This window comes from Pan troglodytes, chromosome 7 (genome assembly GCF_028858775.2).
Source record: "Pan troglodytes isolate AG18354 chromosome 7, NHGRI_mPanTro3-v2.0_pri, whole genome shotgun sequence".
Lineage (NCBI taxonomy): Eukaryota > Metazoa > Chordata > Mammalia > Primates > Hominidae > Pan > Pan troglodytes.
Window position 1 is genome coordinate 135,376,682 of NC_072405.2, and position 23,747 is coordinate 135,400,428.

At 39.8% G+C, this 23,747-nt stretch overlaps 1 protein-coding gene across 3 annotated transcripts in view; it reads right to left on the reverse strand.

Annotated features, from left to right (window-relative positions):
• WASHC5 (WASH complex subunit 5) overlaps window positions 1-23,747 on the reverse strand; it is a 67,509-nt gene that overhangs the window by 22,301 nt on the left and 21,461 nt on the right. For all 3 annotated transcript variants that reach the window (XM_519952.8, XM_009455903.5, XM_054657483.2), the window contains 11 exons: window positions 20,996-21,123; window positions 16,925-17,054; window positions 14,482-14,594; window positions 12,766-12,932; window positions 12,612-12,687; window positions 10,928-11,038; window positions 10,036-10,176; window positions 8,950-9,030; window positions 3,959-4,060; window positions 2,401-2,580; window positions 598-722 (listed from right to left, as the gene is read on the reverse strand). In XM_519952.8, the coding sequence (XP_519952.2) occupies window positions 598-722; window positions 2,401-2,580; window positions 3,959-4,060; window positions 8,950-9,030; window positions 10,036-10,176; window positions 10,928-11,038; window positions 12,612-12,687; window positions 12,766-12,932; window positions 14,482-14,594; window positions 16,925-17,054; window positions 20,996-21,123 (1,354 nt within the window). The remainder of the gene's footprint in view (window positions 1-597; window positions 723-2,400; window positions 2,581-3,958; window positions 4,061-8,949; window positions 9,031-10,035; window positions 10,177-10,927; window positions 11,039-12,611; window positions 12,688-12,765; window positions 12,933-14,481; window positions 14,595-16,924; window positions 17,055-20,995; window positions 21,124-23,747) is intronic.

The window sequence follows — 23,747 nt, forward strand, 5'->3', positions numbered from 1 at the left end:
TCTGGGTCCGTCATTTATTAACTGTGTGATGCTGGGCAAATGACTAAGCTTTTCTGTGCTTCAGCTACTTCATCTTTAAAATGGGAATAAGAATAATGCCTATAAGATTGCTGTAAATGGGTTAATGACTGGATGTGTATAATGTGCTAAGAAGAGTGCATAGATAAGTGTTCAATAAATATTAGTTGTTGCTATCAAAAGTGCTTGTGTGTTGAGCTAAGAATCGTTTTGTGGAGACAGGGGGGCGGGGGAGAGATTAGATTCTTCTAAGGAGCGCACAACCTAGATCCCTCACATGCAAAGTTCACGCTCCTATGAGAATCTAATGCCGCCACTGATCTGACAGGAAGTGGAGCTCAGGTGGTAATGCTTGCTTGCCCATCGCTCACCTCTTGCTGTGCGGTCAGGTTCCTCACAAGTGACAGACCGGTACCAGTCTGCAGCGCAGGGGTTAGGGACCCTTGCCCTAAAGGGTCAGAATATGAGTTGACAAGTGCAGGACCCCTGTGACTGGAATAGGGGCTGTGCCACAGGGCCACAGATGCAGATGAGACTGCCTGCAGTATTCAGGGCTCTGTAGAATTCAGGTACACCTACTTTGGGTCTGTGATCCGCAGGATTTCTCTGCAGAGTCGACCAATAAACGTTACAGACTCATCCACAGGGGTAAACTTGGGTATTGGAATATGAGTGGACTGGTACATGCTTTGCCAATCTTGAATCTAGAAAACAAAACCATCAATATTTAGTAAACCTTTGATAAGATAACCTAGTTATCCCTTTTCCATATAATTTTACAAAGATAATATTGCATAAAGAGTGACAATAAAGGTTCTTTGTTTTTTTTTTTAGATGGAGTCTCGCTCTGTCCCCCAGGCTGGAGTGCAGTGGCATGATCTTGGCTCACTGCAACCTCCACCACCCGGGTGCAAGCGATTCTTTTGCCTCAGCCTCCTGAGTAGCTGGGATTACAGGCAGCCACCACCATGCCCGGCTAATTTTTCTATTTTTAGTAGAGATGGGGTTTCACCATGTTGGCTAGGCTGGTCTCGAACTCCTGATCTCAAGTGATCCTCCCACCTTGGCCTCCCAAAGTGCTGGGATTATAGGCGTGTGCCAGGTCTGGCTAATTTTTGTGTTTTTAGTAGAGACAGGCTGGTCTCAAACACTTGACCTCAGGTGATCCACCTGCCTCGGCCTTTCAAAGCACTGGGATTACAGGTGTGAGCCACTGTGCCTGGCTTGGTCTTTTATTTTAGAGACAGGATCTTGCTCTGTTGCCCAGGCTGGAGTGCCGTGGTGTGATCACAGCTTGTTGCAGCCTCAACCTCCTGGGCTCAAGCAATCCTCCCGCCTGAGCCTCCAAGTAGCTGGGACTACAGGCATGAGCTACTGTACCTGGCCTGTTTCTTGGTTTGGAAGAGGAAACTTCTAAAACTGCATTAATAATAGTCTCCCAGAAATACCACATATAACATTTATAAAAAACAAAGAAACATTGTGAAAAGGTGAGGTGACAAAGGAGAAGCGAGAACTAAGATGAGACATGGGAACTTCCGGCTTTCTGTCTTATGAGTTGACATGCATCCATGTAATATAAAAATCCAAAATATCATAAGGCTGGAATAGACTTAAACTTTTGAAAATGTCACCCAAATCATGTCAGTTCCCACATGAAAACTTGCAGAGTGGCTCCTTGTTAACTACTTACTAAAATCAAACTTCTCAATTTTGGCACTTATGCATTTGGTATTCTTTTTTTACCCAATTAAAGGAACAGGCAAAGGACTTTTATGCACATTTTTCCAAAGAAGACATACAAATGGCCAATAAGCTGTTCAACATCATTGGCATTAGAGAAATGCAAATCAAAACCATGATGAGATAACTTCATGTGCACTAGGGTGACTATAATTTTAAAAAATTGAAAATAACAAGCATTGGTTAGGACGTGGAGAAACTGGAACCCTCGTACACTGCTGTTGGGCACATAAAATGGTGCCGTTACCGTGGAACACAGTTTGGCAGTTCCTCAAGAAGTTAAGCATAGAACTACCCATTATAGGTCCTAGTAATTCCACTCCTCAGTATGTACCCTGCCGAACACAAACAAAGGAGTCCTAAAAGTCTTTTGAACTGTTAATCACTTGGGTTATAACAATTACAACAAACAGCTTCATTCTGTAGCCATTTAATGATGTCTGCCTTCTTAGGACAGTGAGCTCCCGGAAGTTACATGCCATGTTCACTTTTCTGCAACCCTCCTGGCTCCTGAAAGTACTCTGAAGGTACTGAGACTATCTAGTAAACTTTCTTGTTGACATTTCTGAGGTTTGGGATGTGTACTCTAAACATGAGAAATAACAAATATAGTCAAGAATTTTAAAATTTATCAGATACCTTCGTTCTTAGAAAGTTATTACACTCTTGCTCCACATTGTAATTTATAATACGAGATACTTCTTCCTGCCAAATCTTCAGACCATAAATGTTGACATAGTCCTGTATGTATTCAAAAGAACGATGGAATCCATCCATGGTCGCTCCCAACTCTTTCAGCTTGGGCATCAATTCACTTGGCTGTGGAAAAGGGGAAACATAAAGCTCTTACACTGGAGTAGATTGTCAACTATTCATTCTAATATCTAACTAGACTTTAAATAGTATAGCAGGCCAGATGCGGTGGCTCCCGCCTGTAACCCCAGCACTTTGGGAGGCTTAGGCAGGAAGATCACTTGAGGTCAGGAGTTCAAGACCAGCCTGGCCAACGTTGCGAAACCCTGACTCTACTAAAAAAATATAAAAATTAGCCAGGTGTGGTGCTTACCTGCAATCCCAGCTACTTGGGAGGCTGAGGCAGGGAACTGCTTGAACCTGGGAGGCGGAGGCTGCAGTGAGCTGAGATTGTGCCACTGCACTCCAGCCTGGGCGACAGAGCAAGACTTAATCTTAAAAAAATAAAAAATAGGCCGGGCTCATGCCTGCAATCTCGGCACTTTGGGAGGCTGAGATGGGTGGATCACTTGAGGTCAGGAGTTCAAGACCAGCCTGGCCAACGTGATGAAACCCCATCAAAAATACAAAAATTAGCCGGATTTGATGGCAGGCACCTATAATCCCAGCTACTTAGGAGGCTGAGGCACAAGAATCACTTGAACCCAGGAGGCAGAGGTTGCAGTGAATCGAGATTGTGCCACTGCACTCCAGCCTGGGAGACAGAGCAAGACTTTGTCTCAATCAATCAATCAGTCAATAGTACAGCAGCTAAGAGACCACAGTCATAGTTTAAGATATACTTTAAGTTTTGGAATACTCATTTCCTACTTCATCTAGGATGACTGACAACTGATGTCAGACATTTAGCAAAGAAATGATTTCACTCATTTGGGAAGGAAGCCTCATATAAACAAATAAAAAAAATGAATGACTGTGATTTCTCTGTCATTTAATAAATCTATCTAGTCTCAGAATACTTAAAACATTTTAAATTGAATTTACTATGATAATAAATATCCTAAATAGAGATTTCAGGCCTATTATTTTTCTCCTGAGAAAAATGACCATATTCCCTAGCAGATAAAGCAAAATAAAAAATTATAACCTTTATAGTTCCTATCTACTTTAGGGTTACCAAATTCTTTTAACTATAAGAAGTACTTCTGAATCATAAAATCAGTTTAATTCTGAAACGGGATCAATAGGTGGAGGAAAGAAGCACTGGTTTTAAAAATATGAAGTTTTAAATATAAAATTTAAATTTCATATTTATACTATAAATTTATAATATGAATGGATTATAAGATCAAAAAGCACATCAGTTGTTTGTGTTGAAAATCACATATTTGATATACGTTAGCTAGGAGGTAAGGTCTTGTTCGCGATAGGTTAAAAATGGCATTCTAGTCCATGCTGCAAGCTGGGCGGAGAAGAGGACAGGCCCACTCTGGTCGCTGGGTACCTTGGCCCGAGGGTTGAATATCAGTCCCCTATGCAGGGCAAAGGCAACGCGCTTCACAAGCTCTTTCCTTATTCCATCTTCCAGCAACTGCTTTGGATCCACCTAAGTGCCAATCAAAAGTATTAAATGATAGTTACGAAAAATTCAGTCCTAACGAAATCCAGAGGAAAGATGGCTTTCAGAATCTGCAGTGGGGCATTTTCCTACCTCCTCACTAAATGATTTGAATTTTTTTCCTTTCCTGTCCCTGTGATCTTGCACAGCTTGGATGGAATTATTAAACCTGTCACCTTTTTAGGACTCTGTTTATTTCAGCAAAGTTCATGATGGTAATTTTACAACAAGACATTTCAAAGATGGTGAATAAGGAAAGTTTTAAATGGCCTCACATTCTAATTAATGGCCCCCCTTTTTGGAGTTTTAAATGGCCTCACATTCTAATTAATGGCCCCTCTTTTTGGAGGGGCGGGATGAAGGACCTATGACTGAATTTACAGATGCATGTTCTTCCTTTAGATTTTATTTCTAGGCACCTTATATCCACATGAGCAAACTCAGATTTGAGGTCGGGCCACTCTGTAAATTGAATAATTATCTTTTCTTTCAGCATTCTTGGAATTAGGGAGATAAAATAAGAAAGCAAATCTGCTATCTAACTCTACAAGCTTACTTTGCTAATTATTTCTTCTATAATGAAAAGGCTTTTGTTATTCCTTTAAAAAGTCTCTTATCAGATCCATAAAACATCAAATGATTTTTACATACTCCCTTGAATTCTCTGAGACTTGTTTCTTTTACTTTTAATTTGTAAAGAACCATTATTTTAAAAGGTCATAAAGGCAATTAATGGGTTCCATCCAGTTTTGATTGTATTTAAATTTCAAATAAGACAACTGCAAGGGGGTTACAAAAACACAAAAGCCAGAGAAACACATTAAACTACGTCAAGATCGTTCAATCAGGGAAATCCAGACTGTGGAGCAACTGAAGGTGAAAGGCCCTATGTTCTTCAACAGATGAATTAAAGGGAAAGAAAGGAAGGAGGGCCGGGCGTGGTGACTCACGCCTGTAATCCCAGCTCTTTGGAAAGCTGAGGCAGGCGGATCACCCAAGGTCAGGAGTTCCAGACCAACCTGACCAACATGGAGAAACCCCGTCTCTATTAAAAATACAAAATTAGTCGGGCATGGTGGCACATGCCTGTAGTCCCAGTTACTCAGGAGGCTGAGGCAGGAGAACTGCTTGAACTCGGGAGGAGGAGGTTGCGGTGAGCCTGCACCATTGTACTCCAGCCTGGGCAACAAGAGTGAAACTCTGTCTCAAAAAAAAAGACTTAAAAGACATAACATAGTTTTTCGAATGGGCAAGTCTAAGCTATAGTCTGGAAATTAATGACATATAGTTTCACTGGATAATAAAACTATACACAGGAGGCCTGAGATGAGGTCAGGGTGCATGAGGGGGCTTTCAGGAGTGGGGCTCGCTAAATCCTATTTCTTAAGTGGTATTGAGAATGACTTGTGTTTCCCTTGTAATAACCTAATAGGCTACATCATTCTTTCTTTAGTTTTCAGCATCTGTGCTTTATTATACAATAAAAAGGTAAATTATAAAGATATAGTCAATGAGTACAGAATCAAAGAAGTATCATGAAGCTTTCAAAGAAATATTCCTTACAAGAACAGATTTACTAAAAGAGTTCAATGCTTTCGTGAATCTAAAGATCGCATGCGGCTCTTCTAATCCTTCCCGCATTCTCACTAATCTGTGGAAGTGTTCACAGCTAAGAGAAAGCCATCTTCACACACCCCTTCCTCACATTTCTATTCCCTTCCCCTGAAGTTAACAACAGTAACTGTTTTCATATGGATCATCCAGACCTTTCTCCATTCGTTTATATATATAAATATCCATCCTTACACATATATTTAATTTCAAAAATCTAAATGGGATCATATACATGTATATGTAGAGACACGCATGTATATCACACACACATATTATACATATATATACACACATAGCTGCATGCATGTATATCACACACACACACACACACACACGTTTTTCTGCAATTTGCTTTTTTCATTTTCCACCTTGGAGATTTTCCAGTAGTAAATTCTTTTTGAATCGCTCTAGACCAATCCACAGTACGAATGCACCATGGAATATTTAACCATTCCCCTACTGATTGATGATGGATGTTTAGATTACAGATGCTCCTTGACTTAAGATGGGGCTACATTCCAATAAAATCGTCGTAAGTTGAAAATATCAGAAGTCAAAGATACACTGAATATACCTAATCTACCAAACATCATAGTTTAGCTTACCCTACTTCAAATGTGCTCAGAACACTTACATTAGCCTACAGTTGGGCAATATCATCCAATACAAAGCCTATTTTATAATAAAGTATTGAATATCTCAAGTAATTTATTGAATACTATACTGAAAGTGAAAAACAGTATGGGTATCATAATGAAGTTGAATCATTTTAAGTTTGAGATGACCTGTATTTCTTTTTTTTTTTTTGCTGCCTCTAACAATGAATGCTTATATCTCTGTGTATATCTCACTTGTTTTAAGTCATATCAACCAAACTGAACCTACACTTTTTATAAGTGTTTGAAACACAACCTCAACACTCTGAGGTTAAAGATCAGCGAGGGCCACAGGATTACTTTTAAAAGCCCTTAGTTGTTATTGGTAGACTAGCAGAGAGAGTCTACTGGGTTGAATGGAGTTGGTCAGCAGAATATTCCTTCTGCTGTTATAATCTGAAACACTGTGGGAAAAGATCAGTATTTTACCAAGCAGTCTTTCTTTTGATAATTATTGTTAATTACCTGTAAGAGGTTTTATTACATCCTTCTTACAGTGGTCACTTTGCAGTCCTAGGATTTATCATCCTGTGTGTAAGAAGTGACTAAAATGCACGTACATTCTCTGCACATCAATTGAATTCACCTGGGATCAGGCCTAAAGCATGTTTAGCAAATTCTATTAATATTCTAGGAACTACCATGGTATTTCCTTTAGCATACTTCCAGAAAACACATACCAAAGTTCCATTTAGGTACATTTCCTCTATTTTCTTTGATTTTAATAATGCAAATATTAATATGGCAATTAGGAATGTTGAGATTCTACTGATGTCAGATATATAGAAAAATAAAGAAAAGCACCATAAACTATATGAATGGGCCCATCGCTACTCACCATAACATTCCAAATTAAAAAAGCAATGAGATACTTTATACCTCTTGGGAGAGCAAAATTAGAAAGTGGATAATATCAAGTATTGGTGAAGATGTAAGCCGTTAAGTCCCAATGGCCTTCTGATATTTTCAACTTGTGATGAGTTTATTGGGATGTAACACCATTGTAAGTCAAGGAACATTTGTATCTCAACATCCATCAGTAGTGGAATAGTAAATACACCATGGTGCATTCGTACTATGGATTGGTCTGCGGCCACTTGAAAAGAATGTAGATTTCAGAGGAATTCTTGCACAGGTCTGGAGTGGGGATATGCTCAGAGACGTTCATCATGACATTGGTTGTGATAATGGGGGGCACAGGTGTCTGTCCCAAGCTGGATGGTTAAGAAAAATGTGGAATTCTATGCAGCAGTAAAAAGTAACCTACCATCTGACCTATAGCAATATAAATAAATTGCAAAAGCAATAACCAGTAAGAGAAGCTGGAAAAAGAATGAGACTTAGAGCACAATATGTTTGAGATAAATCAAAAGCACATGCACACATCAAATAATGCCATATGCTAAAAATAAGAATACTTGCATATTTAGGAACAATTACCAAACCCGCAAAGTTGGTGCTATGGGTAATGGAAATGGAAGCAGGGATCCAGGAGAAGAAAAAACTAAACAAACAAAAGATGACAGGAGCTTGCATGCCCCAGTGATGATAGTGGTCTGTTAAAAGACGGATATGGGCCGGGCGTGGTGGCTCATGCCTGTAATCCCAGCACTTTGGGAGGCCGAGGCGGGCGGGTCACGAGGTCGGGTGATCAAGACCACGGTGAAACCCTGTCTCTAAAAAATACAAGAAATTAGCCGGGCACGGTGGCGGGCGCCTGTAGTCCCAGCTACTCAGGAGGCTGAGGCAGGAGAATGGTGTGAACCCGGGAGGCGGAGCTTGCAGGGAGCCGAGATTGCACCACTGCACTCCAGCCTGGATGACAGAACAAGACCCTTGTCTCAAAAAAAAAAAAAGGGATATGATTATCTTAGTTCTCTGTACCTGGGGTGTGAAATAAAAGTACTAAAAATGAAGGAAGGAAAACAGAGAGAGAGAAAAATAAAGCAATTTTGACTAAGGAAATTGAATTTTTTTTTTGCTTTTCCCAAAATTCAATCAAATATATTTTTCTTGGATTTAAACAACTCTTTGATAAAACAGTACTAGCACCACACATTTTCTGCAGAACTACAAGATAAAGAAATTCCCACTACCTTCAAGTATTAAGAGAAATAAAGATTACAATGCTTTCTCTTCCTCCATCAATAAGTGAGTAAAACGGGCTGGGCACCGTGGCTTCACACCTATAATCCCAGCACTTTGAAAGGCCACGACAGATGGATCACTTGAGGTCAGGAGTTTGAGACCAGCCTGGCCAACATGGTGAAACTCGTCTCTATTAAAAATACAAAAATTAGCTGGGTGTGGTGTTGTATGCCTGTAGTACCAACTACCTGGGGGGCTGAGGCATGAGAATCACTTGAACCCGGGAGGTGGAGGTTGCAGTGAGCCAAGATTGCACCACCGCACTCCAGCCTGGGCAACAGAGAGACTCTGTCTCAAAAAACTCAACTAAAGTAAAATAAATCAGTAAAATGAAGACCGAAATTGGAATGTCAAACAGCCAGATGATGTCACTCCCTTTTGCACACATGATAATTACCACAAAAACCCAAACAGCTAAGAGTCATGGTGCGAGGCCACACAGACTAACAAAACTGTTACCTTGATGATGCCAACCAAAGTCGTTTTCATCATTAAGATGCCTTCAGTAAAAATGGAAATAGCATGAGTAAGCTTGGCAACCTATAACAAAGAAAAAGAGGTATGAAAAATCACTGTCTAATAGTCCTGGAATGAATAAAGATAACAGGAAATGAACTTGTAGCTTTAGGACACCTGTGTCCACATATTCTGGACAGAAATGAGGCTCTATGGTACAACTGAAAGCCCACTGTTAGACATATTGGGTAACAGAGTCAGAAGACAACAGTTCATTCTTTCACGTTTGACAAAGCATTTCTCCTTTAGGCTTCATTTTCTCATGTCTAAAATTTGGGGCAGAATTCAATGATCTAGAGGGGCCCTTTTGGCTAGAAAAGACTATGAGACTGAGAAGGTAACCTCCCCTTCCCTGGCCTCCCCATTATTTGCAAGCAATAGCAGCAGACATTGATAAGGTAGGCAGGTGCTAGCTATATTGTTGAATCAGAATAAATGTGGAAATATCAAGCTTGATAATCTAAGTCCCTGACATATTTCTTGGACTTATATCAGAATGGGAAATTGACACTGTACATCATATTTTCAATCTTCACTTGATTTTACTTTTGATGTCTTTAAATTCTAAGCTCAGGGAGAAAAAAACCAGAGGTGCTTGGAGAGAAGAACCTCTGAGGCTGCTGAACTATTACTGAGTGAGCTTAAAATCTGCCCAAAAGAAATGGTTAATGGAATATAGATTATTTTGAGCTGCTCAAAAAGGAACATGAATATGAAAAGTCAGGTAATCTAGCTCAAAGAGAACAAGGGCTGCTTTAGCAAGACTGTTATAGGAAAAAGTGACCAGCTAAGCCTCATTTCCCCTGAGAATACCAAGGCAAACAAGGCCTTAAATGACACCAGGAAAATGTCAAGAATAAAAGGTGTGATTGTACTAAAATCATAAAACACGTTTACCATTGCAAATGTGAGACAACAAGTCAGAATTGGTCTGGTGGTCCCCAGAATACGGCAGGTGACACAGGCCTGTGATATTTCATGACTGTTAGTTTTTAATATGAAAAGGCAGAAGTCAGAGGGACACAGCACCTCGTATCGTGGGCCTAGCTGAGCATAGTCCCTCAGCTTGTCTTTGTCCAGGCGGGTAGGCACTTCAATAATATCGTGGGTCTGAAGCTTTATGATCTTTAGAAGAGATGTAAACATGCTTTCTGGGATGATCTGCAAAACCTTCAGTGAAAAGGAAAGGAGGAAACGCAATGAACATCTGTTTTACTTTTCTTGGCTGACAAATATTAGGATGCCAGTAAACGACAGCAATTTGTCTATATAGGGGGATGCTGAAAAATGTAAAAGAGCTGTTTTAATAACTGCTGGCAGGCACAGGGCTCCATTCCTTTAAACACTAATTGCTTACAGAATATAAAGCTAATCCTTCTAAAAATGCTGCAAAAGACTGTATCATTCCCATTTTACAGATTTTAAAAAGATCAAGGTTCAAAAATGTTAAGTAACATCACTATAGAGGACTCGGCTAGAATGCGACACCAGTAAATTTTGAATTCAGGCCGGTCTGGCTCCATGCTCCATCAGAATTTATTAAAACGAGAATCAAAATTCCCATGAAAACCTGAATTGGGCTCTGACCGGGAGATGCTGGATCTAGATCAGGCTCTTTTACCAGATATGGCTCTGTGATTTTGAAGAAACTATTATAATCTCTGTTTCTACATCTATAAAATAGATGTGAATACCACCAACACTTAAAACACAGAAATAAAAGTTCCTGGCAAGTAAAAACATCTGTACATCCACAGTAGCAATAAGGGTAAGTTTATTTTTAGGTGTTGCAAATTTCTGGAATCAAATTTTTAAAAGGGAAAGAGACACGGATATACTTTTGGGGGGCCTAAGCATACTTTTTGTATTTAAAACAGCAGTTATCTGGTAAGAGTAAATATCACCCTGATGCATTTCTTACTTTTCTCACATAGGATACCAACTCTCCAGAATAGTACTGCGACACGCTGAGCAGATCGGGGCTATTTGCCTGATTAATACGAAGAAGGGGCAGATCGAGGGCAGAGGCAAGCTGGAAGAAAAATAAGGTATATCTGTTTCTTGTTTCAAAAAGAGTCCTAGAAATCTTTCTTTCCAGAAAATGTAACATACAACAAAACATTTGGGTTTTACCCAACAGAGGGCAACAACCACCGAATCTCATCAATATCATTAATAGTTTCTGACAATACAGTTTTTGAAAAACCCAAGTTAACTGTGATGGCAGTGGTTCTTAAACTGTGCTCCCTGGACCAGTAGCTTCCGCATGAACTGGGAACTTGTTAGACATGCAAATTACTGGGCTCCACTCCACACTGACTTAGTCATACACCCTGGGGGTGCGGCCCAGCAATCTGTGTTACAACCAGCCCCGCAGGTGATTCTGATGCATGCTCAAGTTTGAGAGCCACTGTGCCACAGAAGAGAGCTACTCCTGTGTGGAAATCAAGACGTTCTGATCGACGTTCTGATAGACTCTGATTGACAGATTCTACCGAATCTGTCCAATCTAATATGCCGTGAAGTGTAAGAAGTGCCATTATTTTATGTGCCATTCAGAAAAAAATTAAATGCTGACAACTACGATATGCCATCAATGATAAAACCCATCCTCAGTTACAGAAATGTTAAAATATGAAAAGAATTGTAGTAGCTAGGTGCAGTGGTGCATGCCTATAATTAAAGCTACTTGGGAGGCTAAGGCAGGAGGATCGCTTGAGCCTGGGAGTTTGAGACACAGCCTGGGCAACACAGTAAAACCCCATCCCCCTCACTCCCACGTCCCAAAAAAAGGTGCATCTCAGAATTGATGTACATGGTACATGGTAGCTCTGTCAGGAGACATTGAGTAGGCTGGGCATGGGGGCTCACACCTGTAATCCCAGCACTTTGGGAGGCCAAGGCAGGAGGAACATTTGAGGTTAGGAATTCAAGACCAGCCTGGTCAACATGGTGAAACCCCATCTCTACTAAAAATAGTAAAAATTAGCTGGGCATGGTGGTGAACACCTGTAATTTCAACTACTTGGGAGGCTGAGGTAAGAGAATCGCTTGAACCCGGGAGGAGGAGCTGCACTCCAGCCTGGGAAACAAAGCGAGATTCCATCTCAAAAAAAAAGAAGAAGAAGAAGACACTGAGTAGATTCTTTGTTCATTTACCACGAACTGAAATTACCATGAGAGCAAGGACTGTGCCTGTTGTTCACCAATATTCCCTGTTACTGTAGATATTAGTAGTTTGTAGCAGAGGCTCAGTAATTTTTTGAATGAATAAGTAAAAGGACTTAATTCATGCCTAGGGAATAAAGGACACAAAGGACTCACATTTTTAGTACACAGATAAAACTTAAAAAAAAAAATCCATTCTTCACCTAAAAATAGTATTCCTGAAAACATTCCAACTTACATTAATTAAAACTTTAAATATTTCTGGAATCTTTGAAATTATGCTCTCGTGGAAAAACTGCTAACAATTTCAGTCTATAAAAATATTGAAATTATTTACCTTTCTAAAAGGATAAAATCCTGGGCTGAATTAATGAATGAGGTATGAATGAGGGCCAACTCTTTCCTAGCAACAGAGAATCTCACTGTTTTTTGCTTACCTTTAGGAAGGTAGCTCTGAGTTTAGTAACCATGGATGGATTTACCCTTATGCTTTCTTGCATGATGGATGTGAAACTGTAAAAAGAAAAGCAACGGTAAGAAGATGTTCCTAGGGCCTTTCATCTACAGCAAATGTCAGGCTGCCTACATTACCTGTCAATCAACTGCCAAGCGAAAGAAAGGTCCCCAACGATCTGCATTGTGATCAGAACCTCCTCTTTAATGTTAATGGTTCTGATCATTTGATGAAGAAACTTTCGAGTATCGGCAAGAAACTGACATACTTGCAGATTGGATTCCAACTGGTGGAATTCTTGAACCTGTGTTACAGAAATATACTTAATTTAAAAATCCTGAATGGACTCTATGGTGCTCATTTGTTCTTGAAAACACTTCAAATAAAGCACACTACTTCTGACAATTTCTTGATAAAGTTTTTATTTCAAATTATAAATTTCAGAAACGTGAGCCAAGCTATTAAAAAATGCACAAGTTTCTAGGATTAGAAAATGTTCCGCTGCTTATTGTGTATATCACAACCATGTGTTGGAATTTGTGTATTATTAAGTTCTTTTGATGCACTTTTAAAAACAAAACAATGATTCTACAATGTCTTGAAATTTTAATGTATATAACTGAAGATGCCTGGGTTATATGACAAAATAAATAAGGCAAATGATAAAAAGCATTTGAGATTTACAAAGTTGTTTACGATCATATTATAGACTAAAAAAACCCAAATAAGCAAAGTAGAAATAATACAAGTGTGCAATTGTTCTGGAATAAGAAACTTTGGTAGAATTATTTTACTGTGTTGCTGTTTATAGTGACCATCCTAAAAACCTTGCAGAAATAAGAAAAAGCCTGTAAGAAAATATTCCAAGTGAAAACAGTATTAATTATATCTCTAAAAATATATAATCATACCAATTGGATAGGGTTATAGATTATGAGTAAAAATGATGTTTTAAATAATAGAGTTGGCCGGGCATGGTGGCTCATGCCTGTAATCCCAGCACTCTGAGAGCCCGAGGCAGGTGGATCACCTGAGGTCAGGAGTTTGAGATCAACCTGGCTACCATGGTGAAACCCCGTCTCTACTAAAAATACAAAATTAGCTGGGCATGGTGGCAGGCGCCTGTAGTCCCAGCTACCCAGGAGGCTGAGGCAGGACAATCGCTGGAACCCAGGAGGCGGAGGTTGCAGTGAGCCAAGATCACGCCCCTGCACTCCAGCCTGGGTGACAGAACTGGATTCTGTCTCAAAAAAAAAAAAAAAAAAAAAAAAAGAGTTTATGATTATTTTTCTGCTGCTTTGAGTTATCATTTTAAATCTAGTTAAATACACAATTAAAATTTAAGAGTGGTGAGGTATAATTTTTTTGGTACAATCATTTTTGAGTTGAAAGAAAAACAATAAACTATTTTTTCAGAAAAGAAAATATACCACTTATAAGCATATGACCATTATATAATTATTTTCATTTTTGTGTATTCCTTTCTGGTTTTTTCCCCCAAGGCACACACTTTTTTACAACCCTAAAAATGGTATACACATGCAATTTTGTTTTTGCTTTTACCTCCTTATCACAATTTGCCCAATGTTTCTACATTATTTTTATAATTATGTTTCTAAGATTACATGCTTCCTCAAGTTACAATATCGTAATTTTTGCTACCATTCTCTTCATACTAGTTATTTATTTCCCCAAATTTAGGACAGTATACGTTACAGGAAACATATTAATTCACATCACTTTTACTTCTGATGAAATAGTCTCTCAGCTATATTTACAGGAACAGACTGCTGGGTGGGTCATAAGGTGTGATTCATGATCCAAGAACCTGCATTTAAAAAGCGTTTCCTTACCTCTTCCAAAGCTTGTATCAGTTGTACAGTTTTTCTGCCTGCAGCAGTAGAATCATCATAATTTAAAGACAATATTTGTTTTGAGATCTCTCTGAACCAAGCTTGAAGGTTTTCTAGTAATACAGAAAAAAGAAAATACTGAAATCCTCAAATTCCTGTAGCTGTGGCTTTGAATTTAACTAAATAATCTTTTATAAATTCAGTTCTTCAGAGATTTAACCGTGGGCCTAACACTAGGAATTTTCCAAACGACAAAAATGCCTGGAGCATGCGACATAGTAGAATACACTTTCTACATAAATAGCTTAGTCTACAGCACTTGGCAGACAAATACTAAAGGCTCAAGTACATGCTATAAAGTGTAGAGGTGGTGGTGGCAGTGGAGAAGAGTTGGAAAGGAACTGAAGGATGTCCCGAGTTACCAGGGAGAGTTTTCTGGAGAAGCGAGGAAAGGTAAAGATCGGATCATCGGAGAGATGAAGAAGGGAATTGTATCCAGATGAAAGGCAGACACAGGCAGAGGCTTCAGGGCAAGAATGACAAGAGCATATCTTGGAGGGCAAAGAAGAGACCAATATGACAGAAGTGTAAGGTGTGACTGGTGAGTCACAGGGATGTCTGAACAATGCAGGGGGTGCCATTTGCACTTAGGAACTGGCAGACATTTCATACAGTAGAGAAAGAGAAGGGTGTCCACATGCTCTGATTACCCTCAGTGTGTCAGGCAAAGTTCTAAGTATTTGATCTTCATAGCAATACAGGGAGGTGGAAATTGTTAGCCATTTCCCAGATAAAGAGGCTGATGCTCAGAGAGACTGAGAATGCTATACGGGGTGACACGATGACTAAATGGCAGAGCCAGGATTTACAATTATCTGTCCAGGTTCAAAAACTCTGTGCTCTTTACCTCACCAAGTTGATCCCCTAAAGTTTTTTGTTTGTTTGTTTATCAATGGGGTGGTCCCATGTTATTAAAAGGCCTTAATGACTTACGATCTAAGTTATTTCAAGAATTGGCATGACAAACACTCATAATTTTCAAGATTTTTGTAGGGCTGAGGGGCAGCGATGGAGTAGTAGAAAGAGCATGAAATTTGGGGTCTGAGATGAGTGAGACCCAGGCTCTCCACCTTTGTACCTTCAGCAAATGATTACATTTTTAAGCCTCAGTTTCCTTATATATAAAATAAGGATTAAGATGTGTATCTTACAGGGTTGTAAGGATGAGAAAAAATTGTGAAAGTATGTCCTAAGCTGTAATTAAACTGTACAGCTGGAAAAAAATGTAAAATTGTTATTTCATCTCTGAAACAAAGTTGGTATTTGTAAGGGCCTAAAAGACACTATCACAGAGATTAATGCACTAATTCTAGGCAGCTAACCGGGTCAGATTGTTACACGTGATTGTTTTGCAGGTCACAATATGATAACCATAATATTCATTTTAGACTTCAGGTTTCGTATCACAATATGGTGACCTGCAAAACATGTTTCTAGTTTATATCACATTGTTATACGTTGGCTGGCTTTTCCCTATAGGAACAATAATACAATTTGGAAATATATTTTTGACCAACCACTCAGCATCAAAGAAATAAACAAAAGCCAAAATACAGTAATCACAAGCTCACACTGATTAAAAATAATAGTTTTTAAACAAGAAGCTACACTACTAAGCAATTCTACAGTATAATTAACTTCATCAGAAATCGATCTGATAGCTAAAACAAAATTAAGTGTTAAAAAAATAGTTTGTCACCATAAAATTCAGAATGGTTTTTTGGGAGCAGTTAGAAATTTCTTATTTATAAAAAATTTGAAATGATGCCAGAACTTTCCTATAAATAAAATTTCCTAGAAGAAGTAGGATCAAAATCATTAAAGTAAAATTTGAGTTTGTGTTTTTTCAAAACTAGTCTGCAGTACCCTCTTCTGCTACTAGATAGCAGGTGCATTCGTGAACAAGAATCAAGCAAAATCAGAAGAATTTTAGATATCATCTATGCTGGTAGATTATGACATTCTTGGGTGACGTATCCTTCTTGAGAAGATCATGAAAATTATAGATCCTTTCCCCCCTTTCCCCAAATCACATAAACTGACACATTAGTTTTGCATACCATGGAGATGGAGGCCAACTGTGACTCTCTAAACTCTTGTCTATGAACTGGAGTTACCAAAACCCCTGGTTTAGCCTAACCTCACATTTCAAAGATAAGATATAAAACCTGAACTCTAAAATGAATATGAACATTGCCCAAGAGAGCAGAGAGCTAGACGCAGCCAAAACTAACCTTCAGATCTTTATTAGCAACACTAAAGAGGGAATATCATAGGATACAATAATGAGAACATAAAGTCTTTTTAACCTGCCAGTTTCCAAGGTTTCAAATAACCTGTGCACACATTCCAAACACACCAGTATTTCCTCTTCAGCAATTACCATTTTTCTCCACTCTGGTTAGGGGTTTCACTCCTGAAAAGACATCAGCAAGCTCAGTCATCCGCTCCGAACCCTCTTTCTTGTAATGCTCCCATTTGGTTTGCTTTTCTGAAAGCATTTGCTTGAACATCTGTTGAAGCGACAGAAAATATTTATTTACTTAAGAGAAAAATCCAGACTAGGCAGCTTATGAAGAGAGCTTGAGGAAACCCAATTTAAATTTTAAATAAGAAGCTACACTATAAATTAACATTGACCCTGATGTCATCTCCTCAGGCACTGATACTTTGCAGAAATTCAGGGACAAAGCCAGACCACCTCCAAAACAGTAGTTCTCACACCAACACCAACAGCACATAAGCACCACCAGGAGGCTTTAAAGTTTTCAGATTCTCAAGGCCCACCCCCAAAGATTCTCGTTCAGGCGGTCTTGAATAGGGCCAGAAATCAGCATTTTTAATGTGAGATTAAATTTGTGACCACTGCTCTATGGTTCCTTCTAGGCAACAATGTCTGCAATTCTAATGTAAACAGTCAGGGACAGTTTGTGTATTATCTTCTCCAATGACTGGGGAATGAACTAGATTACCTGCAAAAGTTCTTTGTTTTATTATACAAGTTTAATTATTTTATTTATTTATTTATTTATTATTATACAAGTAATTGTGTTTATTGTTATTTATTTATTTAGTTTTTGAGAGACAGGGTCTCACTCTGTTGCCCAGGCTAGAGTGCAGTGGGGTGATCATGGCTCACTACAACCTTGAACTCCTGGGTTCAAGTGATCCTCCTGCCTCAGCCTCTCAAGTAGCTAGGGCTATGGGCATGCGCCACTACACCTGGTTAATTTTCTTATTATTATTTTTTTTTTGCAGAGATGGGGGTCTTGCTATGTTGCCCAGGCTGGTGTCTCAAACTCTTGGTGTCAAGTGATCCTCCCTCCTTGGTCTCCCACACTGTTGGGATTATAGGCATGAGCCACTGTACCGCCTTAATTCTGTTTATTAATTCACTCCTTCATAACATTTAAATTCTACAAAGTCTTGGGCAGAGAAGAAAAGGGTGTAACTCAGGGTTGGGTTTTTTTTTTTTTTTTTTCCTGAAACAAACTTAAAAAACATACTTATTTCTCACTAAAGGACATGCCATCTCAGACAAGGGTAGATGGTCTTTTACACCGGGCTCTTAGGAGGTAAACAGGCATGAACTCTGATTTCTCGCTTAAGAAATTCCTCACTTGCCAGCATCATAATAAATCTTGAAAAGCTGAGCAATGGAATAGGGAGACTCCATCTGCAGGTGGAGAATCAGGGCTCTGTGGAATTTTGCAGGGCCTGTAGAGGAAGAATCTTAGTGATCTGGCAGAATGACTAACCAATAAAATGATGAGGGAGAGGATGAGGAATAATGAAATTATTTACAGAGTCTACCCTAACTTTCTGAGTCCCTCGGATCAATCAATGCCATTTGATAATGGCAAAGCAACAACATAAGAGCACCCTGAAGCCTTTGTAAGAGACTACATGGCGTCAAGCCCTTCAAACACTCATTCACATGAACTCACAGGTTTCACATCTCACAGGATGGAATTTGGGATAGGGGATGTCCCTGAATTAGGAAATGTGCTGTCATATAAAGATTAGAAGAAACACAGGTCCAATTACTGTGTCTATAGGATAGTCAGAAAGTGACTCTATCAACTGTGCAGGATGGGAAGTAGGACAGAGGAATCACAGGTTAAAGAACCCAGCTGAAATGTCAGAAATTCAAATGTATCATTTCTTTGAGCAATTTGTATTGGGTATTTTTTTTTCTTTTTACCAGAGCTTTCCTGAAGACCTCTCATGAGTTGGTACTCCTTTATGCTGTCTTGTTTCCTGTCTACCTGGATAGACAGAAGGAAGCTGTCCATTCTGTTTCAATAGATTCCAGAGAACAGACTTATCATTAGAAATACAGGCTTGGTCAGTCAGATAGCCTAGGTCTGTCCTGATTTCCACTCAACAATGCTGAACTACATCTTATCTATAGAACTCTTGGGTCCCTGGGGCTCTAGTTCATAATTCTAACTGGTCTGAGGGCATTTCTTTCATTCTTTTTTTTTTTTTTTTTTGAGGCAGAGTCTTGCTCTGTTGCCCAGGCTGGAGTGCAGTGGCACGATCTCAGCTCATTGCAACCTCTGCCTGTGGGTTCAAGTGATTCTCCTGCCTCAGCCTCCTGAGGAGCTTGGAATACAGGCACACGCCATTGCACCCAGCTAATTTTTGTATTTTTAGTACAGATGGGGTTTTGCTATGTTGGCCAGACTGGTCTCGAACTCCTGACGTCAGGTGATCCACCCGCCTTAGCCTCCCAAAGTGCTGGGATTACAGGTGTGAGCCACTGCGCTCGACTGGGCATTTCTCCCTTGTGGGCATTTTTTCACTTGCCTTTGAAAGGCCACTTTTGCTTTGACCTGGTTCCTGTTCTTGGATCTTTCCTGTTTTCTCATCTTGGCTTAATCTGTCTTTCTTCCCTCACTATACTGACAGGGCAGCTCCTAGATGGTAGGGACACACTTTGTTCTTATTTAAATTTCCAGCACCTGGCAAAGAACAGCGTAGGTATTCAATAACTATTTGCTATTCAAAGGGAAACCATTAAAATTATTAATAGATCAAAAAGGAGCAGCATTTATCTGATTTGATAAAATTATGCCTAGACAAATCACTGAAAACACTCAGCACAGGCATTATCATTATGTTAGCAGTCAGTATCTATTTTTTCTGAGCTACTTAGTAGGGGAATATAGTGTCTTCAGACACCTAGAAGATAAAGAAACATCTAATATACTAGTAACCAAACTGAAGCAAGATGAGGATCTGTTCCGAATGGGTATAAATGTCTGGGCTAGTTCCTGGGCCTACGTGATCCAAGCCCCCAGGGATACTGGTTATAAAACCTGAGCATTCCCAGGTACCCATCATTTTTATTATGCCCATACAGGCTTCTTCAGAGGTAAGACTAACCTCAGCATTTCCTTCAGTGAACTCAGATGCCTTGAAGTCCTCAAGATGACCTTGTACAAATGCAAATCACCCACCCCACTTAATACCCTTTCCAGTGGTTCTCATGGCTCTTAGGATAAAGACCAAAGTCCTGCAAGGCCTAGTATGGGCTGACCCCTGCCTACCTTTCAGCCTCATTTCACACTACCTTTCTCTCACTCTCTCTCCTCCAGCCAACTGGTCTTTCAGGTCTTTGAATTGTTTATGTTCCTCCTCACCAAAGACGACTTGATATTCTTCCTGTCACTGGAATGTTCTCCATCACGCTCCCTACCTTTGTCTACCTAACACTAACAGATCCCTTCCCCAGGCCCCTTCAGAAGCTCTTGCGTCTCTTCTCATGGAAGTCTACCAGGATGCAACAGGATACTTTATTCTAGGTACTTGGAGAACTACATTCCTTTCCTTCAGAGCAAATATCTGAGTTCATATTTACATTTTTATTAGTGTGATTCTGTTTTTTTGAGACAGGATGTCACTCTGTTGCCTAGGCTAGAGTGCAGTGGTGCGATCTTGGCCCACTGCAACCTCCGCCTCCCAGGTTCAAGTGATTCTCATGCCTCAGCCTCCCCAGTTGCTGAGACTACAGCCGTGTGCCACCATGCCCAGCTAATTTTTGTATTTTTAGTAGAGATGAGGTTTCACCAGCCTGCTGGCCAGGCTGATCTCGAACTCCTGACCTCAGGTGATCTGCCCACGTGGGCCTTCCAAGGTGCTGGGATTACAGGCATGAGCCACTGCACTTGGCCTAGTGTGATTCTTTGATTAATGTCTATATTCCCCATTAGGCTATAACCTCTACCATCTTGTGTACCTTTCCCCATCACTGTATCCCCAGTGAAAGGAGGCATTACAGGCTTGTTAAATGTTTATTCCTGTCCTTTAACTATAAGAACTATCTCAACAGCTTGAATCTGTACCTGGAATCAGAGACAGAGCAAGCAATCCTAGTCTTTTTTTTTTTTTAATATTTTTAAGCATAAAAAAGCTAAGACTGTGGTGATATTCATTCAAATATTTTTACCTCTTTGAGTATAAACTCAAATTGTGCAGTATCCAACAGCAGCTGGAAGAGGATCCTGGGATTGTACCGAGAGTCTGTTAGAATCTGGTCCTTGATTTGACGAAGGCGTTTGTTGTTTGGGTCACAGGCTAGAAATAGGAAAAGTGTTACCTGCTTACTAAATGTGTAGAAAATATCTATGAAATAAGATAAATTATTAAATATTTTCCCTCATTTTAACCATTTAAAAAGTAATAAGCAAAATGTATATCAATAAAAGATGGTGAAATATAGTACATCTGTGCCATAGAGTACAATTAAACTGTTAAATGACAGTTGAATCTGACATGGAGTGTCATCCTTGAAAGACTGTTGAATGAAAAAAAGCAAGCTGCAGAACAGTGTTTCCAAATTTTGTGAGCATTCTGCGGTTCGTTTATAGCAACCGTCTAAAACGAATGGGCAGAGCCTCCTTGTACTACTTCATAGCTGGGTGGCTTCCTCACGTCCTGTCTGTTCGGAGTTGCTTTTGCTTTAGACATTGATCCCTGCCATTCAGTAATGGACTGCTATCCCTAGAGAGGCCTGTTTGCAAGGTTGGCTCTTGGCTGGCATCTGGGAACTTGAATTTCACAAAGAGCTGCCATCATTTTGAGAACTCACAAGATCAGCTCACTAAGCCTTAAATGATTGTACAAACAACGTTTTCCTTCTGGAAGTCTGGAATTTTGGTACATGCTGGGTAGAGGCTACCTATGTAAGCAGCCCCCAATAAAAACCGAAGGAAGCTGAGTCTAATGAGCTTTCCTGGTTGACAACACTTCATATGCATTGTCATGACTCACTGCTGGGGGAATTAAGTGTGCCCTGTGGGACTCCACTGGGAGAGGATGCTCGGAAGCTTGTGCCTCATTTCTCCAAATTCACCCCGTGTGCCCTTTTCCTTTGCAGATTTTGCTTTCTATCCTTTCGCTATAATAAATCATAGCTGTGAGTACTACTAGATGCTGAGTCCTCTGTGTCCCTGTAGTGAATCACTGAAGCCAGACTGGTCGTGGGGAATGCCCGACACAACAAGGAAGGGTTCCTCACACAAAGACGAGGGACCCCCAAACAAGAAGCAGCAGACCTCTGGCCATCCTGCTCCTTGTAGAGGCCAGAGGGCATGGCAGGCAGTCAGAGTTTTCTGAACTATCCACTACCCAGGCACTAGGCCAAGGTCACAAAATTAGGCAGTGATTGACCCAAGGCAAAAATACTGGATGTCCTAATTCTTAGATGATCCTATCTGCCAAGCTAAACCATTTCAAATGAAATAAACGCCAAGTTAAAAGAATAGAATAAAAAATATTGATATTTGCTTAGATTGGTTTATAAGGCCAATTACTTATCTAAGAAAGAGTAAGTAGAATAAGGCAAAATACTTACAAGGCAAAGCTACTGCTGTGGTTTCAATGCGTCTTCCAAAAGTTCACGTTAGACACTTGGTTGCCATTGTGTCAGCGTTAAGAGGTAGAGCCCTTGGCAGGCAATTGTGTTATGAGGCGTCCACCCTCATGAATGGATTAATGCCATTATCTTGGGAGTGGGTTAGTTATTCCAACAGTGGCTTTGCTATAAAAGTGAGCTCTCTCTTGCACCCACTATCTTGCCCTTCTGCCTATCCGGCATATATTGACCCTTGCTAGATGCTGGCACCATGCTCTTGGACTTCCCAGCCTCCAGAACTATGAGCCAAATAAACTTCTTTATACATTTCCTACTCTGTGGTATTCTGTTATAGCAGCAGAAAATGAACTAAGACAAATAAAGTCAAAGTCAAAATAAAAACTCTAAGACTTAAACAGACTTTGTCAAAAAGTTCACAGCTGATAGGTATAAGGTCCATGGTAGTTACACTAGTATTACATGTGCCCCCTCCTGCCTTCCTAGTCCTGCCCCCATCAATATCTCAGGATGTCTGGCAGGTACAGAACAACAATGTTGTATAGGTATATGTATATGTCATGGGTGGTTTTGTTGCTTTAGTTATGATGAAGCCTGTGGCAGGTCATCTTATATGCTGATTTCTAAGTTACTCCATCAGGAGGAGACTCGTGACAACCTGGAAAAGAGGCTCAGTTTTCATGGGAAACTGCAAAGTTCTGATTTTTCATGAATTTGCCAGAACTATGTGGGAAGAAATATATTGGAACTGGTGACACTGATTACACAAAGAGAAAATTTTCAGCTCCATATTTACCTAACTAAACAAAAATCAAACAAACTCAGAAGGAGCTCCAGTTGTCTTTATACTAATTTTAATTAAACTAGAAATCTCCTGATTTTAATCTGCTTTCATGTTTGCATAGGGAATGTTTAAGTACCCAGTTGTTGGACAAACACTCTGTATTCCTCAATGTGCTTTAACATTTAGCTTCTTGGTATAAACCAGGTTTGCTTCTGGGGTTCCCAGGGCCTGACCATCTCTCTCAGATCTGACCCTTAAGGATTCATACCCAGAGAACTGCAGAGCCATCAGAACTTTGGGGTCAAACTTCAGTAGCCAGCCAGCCTTTCTCATCCCTTATTTCCTCAGAGAATATTTCTTTACAAGGTTCTGTACAAGCATCCTAAGACGGGGAAATGCCTCCAGCAACTCAACAGGAGGCAATGAGACTAGGCCTGCTTTTCTGTACACCATGACTGAAATTCCATAAAAGTTAACCAAGCAGTTGCTTTTCCCATGTGTGACTCACAATCAGATAGGTCAATCATTTGTTTCTGATAAATT